Source organism: Coffea eugenioides, chromosome 5 (assembly GCF_003713205.1).
Source record: "Coffea eugenioides isolate CCC68of chromosome 5, Ceug_1.0, whole genome shotgun sequence".
NCBI classification, from domain to species: domain Eukaryota; kingdom Viridiplantae; phylum Streptophyta; class Magnoliopsida; order Gentianales; family Rubiaceae; genus Coffea; species Coffea eugenioides.
Genome location: NC_040039.1, coordinates 45,343,889 through 45,352,131, shown reverse-complemented (window position 1 = coordinate 45,352,131; position 8,243 = coordinate 45,343,889). Strand labels below are relative to the sequence as shown.

The window sequence follows — 8,243 nt, the reverse complement described above, 5'->3', positions numbered from 1 at the left end:
TGATATTCACAGAAAAGAAATAAGTTTGTTGTATTTGAATTATTATTTACTAAAACAAATGTATGATAAAAGCTAAGAAATGGATAATTAGACTTTCACTGCTACTGAAGTTAAAATTATCTATTTATCTATAAGATACAAGACTAACATTACAAGAATTACCATCCACATGAAAATAATCTCTATAAGAATTGAGCTTCTTATTGCCAACACGATGTAGGTTATCATTTTTCCAATCATCTCACTGCCTTGCCTTTTCTTGAATAGCAACATCATCATCATCCTCCTCTTCACAACGTCTCAAGTCATCCTTAGGACCTTAGCCAATGTGACAGTAGTCAATTTCTATAATAATCAACAACCAAAATGTGAACAACATTTTTCAGTAAAACCACTACAACTTCTGATCTAAGTAGGTGCATAGCATCTCTTAAAATATAATTGGCTTCTTGATTCATCATATATCAAGTCAACAAAATCGAAGTAGCATCTCTAACATGTTTGAACATTTGATGGTGTTTAGAAAACCATGCAGATGACCTATTAGTCTATTTAAAAACAGAAAAAGGAAACTATAGAAGGAAATAAAAAAAAAATAGAATGTAGTGTGTGTCTCTGATGTAGAGAGAGGTAGAGAGAGCATTTGCTAAAGAAACAGGGTAGGATACAATATAGGTTCTCAGGTTGTATTAGGAAAGCTGACTATGAACTCCAATGATTCTAGCCTCGTTTGGAGACAATAAAAGCTTGGTAAATGGGATAATTATCTAGCACCATGCAAGCAAAAAGGTCCTCGCCCCCTTGCAAAAACGACCATTTGTTCTTGATCATTCCAAAGAGCTAGGGAGTAAAACCACCTAAAGCAAAGCCAACCAAAATGCATTGAACATTTACCATGCTCAAGAACAAACTTAGGGAATAGAGTAACCTTCTGCTATATTGCACAAGAGCCAAAATTTACAGCCTTAAAGCACCACATAAAATTGAGAAATCCCTCAAATTTAAAGAAAGATGGCTAACTATTTTCTTTATCGATCAAAAGAAAATATATAACAAGTACTTTTCAGTTCCATAAAACTTACCATTCATCCACTAAGGAATGTTAGTAATCCATGACAAAATCTTCAAACATGCAACTACAACACTGGAAAAAAAAACTAATAACAAATCTAAAAGGAAAAAAAAGGTGCCAAGAAAACAGGATCTCCAACAGCGAGACATTTGCATGTTATTCTTGCTGAAGAAAAAATATTGGTTGAAAGGTTAAGGTATTACGTTTTAAACTTGAATTCCACCATTGATATATAAGAATAGGGTAGAAATTCACGTGAGAAGAAATTATCTAAAATTTGTCAATAATGGTCTGAGATGCTATGTGCCAAAGAAATATTAGGAAGAAAGGACATATAAAACATACTGCAAGAGAGTAAGTAATTAGGGCATAATGGAAAGAAAAAATTTTGCATTTCATATTTACTTGTCAAACAATAAATTATTTGTTCAGCTTGAATTTTACCATTGGAAATTAAAAATAGTAAACAACTCACGTGAGAAGAACCTTTCAAATTTTTCCCTTTTTTCCTTTTAGACCTCCTAAAATTTTTCATTAATGGTTTGAAATGCTCTAAGCTCAGGAGAAAGTAGAAGAAAAAAAAAATAGATAAAATATATGCGCAATAAAATAAGAAATGAGGTCATACAAACCTTACCTTTTAATAAATTCTCAAACCTAAATCGCAAACTTTAAATAAACAATAAATGGACACATATTTCTGAAAAAAAAGTTCCAACAAAACCCACAAAAAATGAAATCTGTCAACAAAATTGTTTATGAAGGGAAAAAATTCTAGATATTTTGGGTACCTATATCAGATTTTTCCACATCTTAGTAGAGGGACAATGGTTCTTGCTCCTGCATTTGGAGAGACTGAATCAAAACAGAGAAGGAAAATGTTACCGAAAAAAAAGAAAGAAAACAGGGACATTAAACATAGGCAAAAAGGGTGAAAGTTTACCATGATTACATTTGGGGAAAAAAATGATTCAGATGACTGAGATGAATCAAACATCTTCCCCCTTCATCTTTGTTTCCTCTTTACTATTATTTGAATAGAGAGCTTGAGAGGAATCGACCATTAACGAAGAAGTGAGGAGAAATGGGTGAGACAAAGGAGTCATCTGCCTTTTTTCTGTTCTGTTCTGGTGGGCAACCGAAGAGCAGGGGAAAAAAATTTGAGAAGTGAGAGACTTTGAGAAAGTTTCTGAGAGGGGAGGCGGTGAAACGTGTTACTTGGCACGTTGGACAGAGAGTCCGAACAGATGCATGCTTTGCTTTTTTATGCTTTTCATACATACAAGCAAAACCTTTTTCGTTCCAACTTCCAAGACAACAAAAGAAGAGCCTTTCTATTAGTCTCTTTTGGATTCCAACACACGAATATTCATCAAAACAAAAAAAATTCTCACCCAAACCACGTGCAATGCACATGGAGGACGACCATGTTTTGGCAGCCTCTTCCCGGTTTATATACATTCTTTAAATAATAATTAATAATAATAATTAATAATTAATAAGAAAAGGAGCTGATAGAGGAGACGGAGACAGTGTGTCGGCGGAGGAGGAGGAGGAACGAATGGACAAAGCATGAGGATGTACGTAACCCTAGAGGAAAGGAGAGAGAAATTGAGAGAGGGGAAAACCTTGCTACGGAATAGAGAGAAAAGAAAGAGTCTGACCCGCGCGATGCGCCAAAAAAAAAAAAGGAACGAATATGATGGTCACGTGAGGACGACGAAATCACGTGCAGAACGACCAAAGCTTTGGCACGTTATCTACTTATTATGTTGAAAAATACTACTGCTACTTTGCGGCTGCCCCTAGGATAGAGAGAGTCTAGCTTGTTTTTTCGCCTCCTACTTCTTCGGCAGGTATCCAAAGGGGAAAAAGTTTTCCTTTTCAAAAAATGCTCCTGGGATTGAACTCTTTTTTTACTATGACTGTCGAACGGGCACTTATTATTATATTTTTATTTTACTTTCTGAAATAAATGTAAAATATTAAAAGTGAGTAGAATCTAACAATTAATTCACATCGTGTCAGATAATAGGGGAAAATTAATAATACAATAAATGATAAAATTTCAACCTATCAATATATTTAAAGATAAATTTAACATACTTGGAAAGAAAACAAAGCTTGGATTTTTCCTCGAGAAAGATTATCTGCCATGGTCATGGCATAGGTCATCTAGTTTCTATGTTTGTTTGGATGGTGCTTTGCTTATTAAGATTTATGTGCTTGCATTATTATAAATATGCACACAACAAAGGTAGAAATCTCACAAGAAAACCAACAAAACAAAAACACAACATGGAAACCACCTATGTCTCAATGTTTACTGTGTATTCTTCTTGTCTTCTTCTTCTTCTGGTAGTAGCAGTATCATGGAAAGCTTTGAACTGGGTATGGTTTAGGCCGAAGAAGCTGGAGAAACGTCTGAAAGAGCAAGGTTTCCGGGGAAACCCTTACAAGCTGCTCCATGGAGACTTCAAAGAGATGTCGACCCTGTACACAGAAGCCCAATCCAAGAATCTTAATCTCTCCGACGACATCGTACCAAGAGTTATTCCTCAATATCTTGGAGCCGTTAAGAAATATGGTAGTATTTATTGTTCTTGTCAACCCTGCTTCCTTCTCTTTGCCTCGTAACCTCTTTCGTCCCTCATATGATCTCCATTTTTTTTTTTTACTTTTCTCTACTTTTGGTTAAATAGAATATCATTTGCCTCCTTTTCTTTTATTCTTTTTCTTTTTCGGTGTTGAAAGATAGTGATTATGATATTTACCCAAAAAAAGAAAAAAAAAAGGAAAATAGAGAATAAGATATAAAATGTCTCCAACCTGTACGGACAATTGATTTTTCAGACTGATGTATTTCGTACTTAAATACGAAAGGAAAAAAAAAGGAGTAATATTATAGTATTAGCGTATGTGATTTCCCTTTCAGCTTTTGTATTTTAGGATAGTCGTTTTTCTTGGTCTTTTCGTATTTTTTTTCCATTTGTTATTGTTTTACAACTTAGAATTGTCATAAAGGGCCTCAATACAGCTGATATTTATTATTTCGTCCTACTAGAATATGGACATCCTAATAATTAATTGATTATCAGTAATTATGCATGTCATTTGACAATGAAGATTGAATCTTGAATCTGAAATCAATTATGATCAGATTAAATAAGCAATCAAATGATCAAATAAACAAAACGAGGATTATTTTAGTTCCGACAAAAATCTATGCTCCCAATAAACTTTAGACTTCAAGTTTCCTTTCTTGTTTTCTTTTAATTTCTATTTTTGGTTTGTTTGTTTTACTATCTTTGTGAATCTTTTTTCAATTCTTTTTTCGATAAAGTGCACTATAACCCCCCAAACTACAAAAATTCTCATAGAAACCATTCATTTTTTTTTGAGTCAATTAACCCATTATAGTACTCAAAAGTTTCAATCAGTCCATCCCGTCAACATCTCCCGCCAAGCTAATGGATGTGTGCAATTTGGCAGGAACAAAAATGACATTTTGTCTCATCGATCTTTTCCAGTCGTTTAAAACCAAATTCTCAAGGTTTTGGGGGTTAACTTGATGAGAATGAAGAATTGTAGTCGATTAGGGAGGTGGATGAGAAGAAATGTCAATTTTATCCCTACCAATTAGGGATGGCAACGGGGCGGGGTTGGGGCGGGGGACCCCTCCCCCGTCCCCCGCCCCGTTGCCTATTAGTTCCCCCCGTCCCCCGCCCCGCCTTGCCCCGCTTCCCCCGCGGGTGCCCCCGCGGGGTTAATAAAATTTTATTATAATTAAATTTTAATAAATAATCAAGTACTAAAATATCAACACATCACCAAATTATTATTCATTGTAATTTTACAATTGAAACTCATAAAAACAATCAAACATAAGTTATTTGAATACAATCCAATATGATGAAATAAATATAACTAAAATAGTCAAGTTTTCACTTTTAGTACAAATGCAATCACTAATTCATTATTGTGTTTGTGCTTTTTTTTGAGAAAAAAGTGTTATTCTATTAAGTGTAATTAGAAATTTAGTATAAATGTATTAGTAAATTTAGTATAACTAATTAATAAATTCTATTAGTAGACATGTATAATTATTCATAATATTAGTAGACATGTATCAATTATATTACATAAACTAATGTACATTATATAATACATCTAACTAATAATATCATTATCATAAGTTTATAACTAATTAACTTACATATTATATATAATTATATATATATTTATATATATATATTTTTTGTTTTGCGGGTGGCGGGGCGGGGGCATACTCCCCCGCCCCGTTTCTAAGCGGGGGGAAAAAATTTCCCCCCGCCCCCGCCCCACCCCCCGCCCCGAGAGCCCCCCGCGGGCACCCGCCCCCATTGCCATCCCTACTACCAATTGCTCGTGCTTGACATTCTGAATAGTTAACTTAATCGAAGAATTTGATGGAATGTGATGGAAATGAGCTGATTGAATCACTTTAAATAGTTTATTAGTTTGATTGATGCAAAAAATAAAAATAAAAAATTTTGAAGAATTTGAATTATTTTAGTATTTTGCCCTTGTATTTTTATTTTTATTTTTATTTTTTGAAACACTTGATTTTATTATCCTTTCCTAGTGGAAGGCATTTAACTATTTATACTTTCCAGTTTTGGGCCCCTAATCCAAGCGGCTCTGACTTCCAGGTAAAAATACATATTTATGGTTTGGGCCGAGACCTGCCATGGTGATCATGGACCCTAATCTAATAAAGGCAGTTACACAAAAGGTTGATGTTTTCCGGAAGCTCCGTGTTAATCCACTCGGCAGATTAGTGGCTCAAGGACTAGTGTCCCATGAGGGAGAAAAATGGGCCAAACAAAGAAAGCTCCTCAACCCAGCTTTCCACGTTGAGAAATTGAAGGTTCTCTTCTCTCTAATTTATTCATTTTATGGGTTTCAAATTCATATGATATGGTATTCATCCAATTCCGTCTGTGTATACACTGACTGACAGTGTAGAAAAGATTAATCTTTTTTTTTGAACGAATAACCTGTAAATACTCATTAGTGCGAGTAAATTATAGTAAAATTATCATATAAATTCACACACACACATTTATTATATCCTAAAATTGAAAACACTCTCTGTATTGGACAGTCCTTAGTAAATTGCATCATTTATTTACTAAGTAGCCTTCAATATGGAGTAGTTTCTTTCACTGATTTTCTTTTCTTTTATGGATAAACAGCTTATGCTCCCAGCCTTTTATAAAAGTGCAAGTGAGATGGTGACGAAATGGGAGAATGTTGTTTCACCAAAGGGGTTGGCTGAAGTGGATGTTTGGCCCAATCTTCAAGCTCTTTCCAGCGATGCAATTTCTCGTACAGCATTTGGCAGCAACTATGAAGAAGGAAGAAGGATCTTTGAGCTCCAGAGAGAGCAAACTGAGCATTTGATGCAGGCAGCACGGTCGGTGTACATCAACATCCCAGGATTTAGGTAGATTGATCATGAATTCTTGAGTGCTGTAGAAAATTGTGACTGCTAGAAATCAATGGTTTGAAAATCATGATTGGACAATAATCATGAAAGGCTGCCTTAGGTGGGAACTTTAACATTTGAGATGCGCCTAAGTGACTTAAAAATGGAGCCAAAACCATTGTTACAAACATAGTTTGTTCTTGCTTTTTTTTTTTTTTTTGCTAAACTATGATCTTTGTTAGGTTCTTGCCAACCAAGAGGAACAGAAGAATGAAACAAATTTCCAGAGAAGTTAATGGTTCAGTAAGGGAAATGATCAACACAAGAAGAAAGGCAATGAGAGCAGGAGAAGCCGGCTCTGATGACTTGTTGGGATTAATGCTTCAGACCAATTCTCAAGAAATCGAGAAGCATGGAAACAGGGACTCTGGTATGACTACCGAAGAAATTGTTGGTGAGTGCAAGGTGTTCTATTTTGTTGGCCAGGAGACTACTTCAGCGCTACTCGTCTGGACAATGGTCTTACTCTGCAGGTACCCCGAATGGCAGGCACGTGCTAGAGAGGAGGTCTTGCAACAATTTGGAACTAAGGATCCGGACTTTGATGGGCTAAATCACCTCAAAATTGTAAGCCAATCTTTTTCTTTGAAAAACATAAAATTAGCAATGATCATTTCATTGATTTGAAAAATTGCACTAATGGCAGGAGAGACATACTAATTAACGAAGTTCGTCGAAGCTTCTCATCTGCATAGACATCCTAATTACTCTATCTCACACCTTTTTTTTTTTTTGTTTTGGGTCCCCTTCCCATATAATAGGTCACCATGATCTTGCATGAGGTTTTAAGGTTGTGTCCACCATTGGCTACAATGAGTCGAAGAACTATTGAAGAAACTAAATTAGGAAATTTAACTCTCCCGGCTGGAGTGCAACTCACCTTACCAATATTGCTGATGCATCATGACCCTGATATATGGGGCGAGGATGTGAAGGAATTCAAGCCTGAGAGGTTTGCTGAAGGAGTATCACATGCAACAAAGGGCCAGGTTGCATACTTTCCATTTGGCTGGGGACCTCGCATTTGCATTGTACAAAATTTTGCCATGTTGGAAGCAAAATTGGCAATGTCTATGATTCTGCAACGCTTCTCCTTTGAACTCTCACCATCTTATACTCATGCTCCTGGAACAGCTACAGCACTAGTTCAACCCCAGTATGGAGCTCACTTGATTTTGCAGAAGATATAGTTTTTGTTTCTATGCTTAACTTTGCTTGTCAACTAGTTTAAGTCTCGCCCAATATGATATGTCAATGGATCTGTTTGAATATAGCAGTACAGATTCCCGTAATGTATTTCTCACGGCGAATTAAGAGAGAAATATTACATCTACTGGTTTGATTTTGCAAGAGATCTTTCCTCTTTCTTTGATAATCGAGAAAACAGATGGCTTGTCATGGCTTAAAAATCATTTAACAGCTATTCTCAAACATTAATTAGTAGACTCTATAAATTTTATTAGCTAGTATTAAAAAAATATTTCTTAGTGGTAAGTCGATCTCCATTGGAACTTAGACATGATGAAATTTTGAACAATGACAAGAGAAATTATTGAGGAGTGCAAGGCGTTGTATTTTTCTGGGCTGGAGACCATTGCTGTGCTGCTTGTTTGGACAATGATCTCATTCAGCATGTACCCG

General features: G+C 35.4%; 1 protein-coding gene across 1 annotated transcript; it reads left to right on the top strand.

The window, feature by feature from the left end:
* Window positions 1-3,391: 3,391 nt before the first annotated feature.
* On the top strand, window positions 3,392-7,799 carry LOC113772541 (cytochrome P450 CYP72A219-like). Its single transcript, XM_027317167.1, has 5 exons — window positions 3,392-3,659; window positions 5,764-5,981; window positions 6,310-6,560; window positions 6,785-7,169; window positions 7,364-7,799. Exons 1-5 carry the CDS (start codon window positions 3,392-3,394, stop codon window positions 7,790-7,792), a joined length of 1,551 nt encoding a protein of 516 aa, XP_027172968.1. The 3' UTR covers window positions 7,793-7,799.
* Window positions 7,800-8,243: the final 444 nt, after the last annotated feature.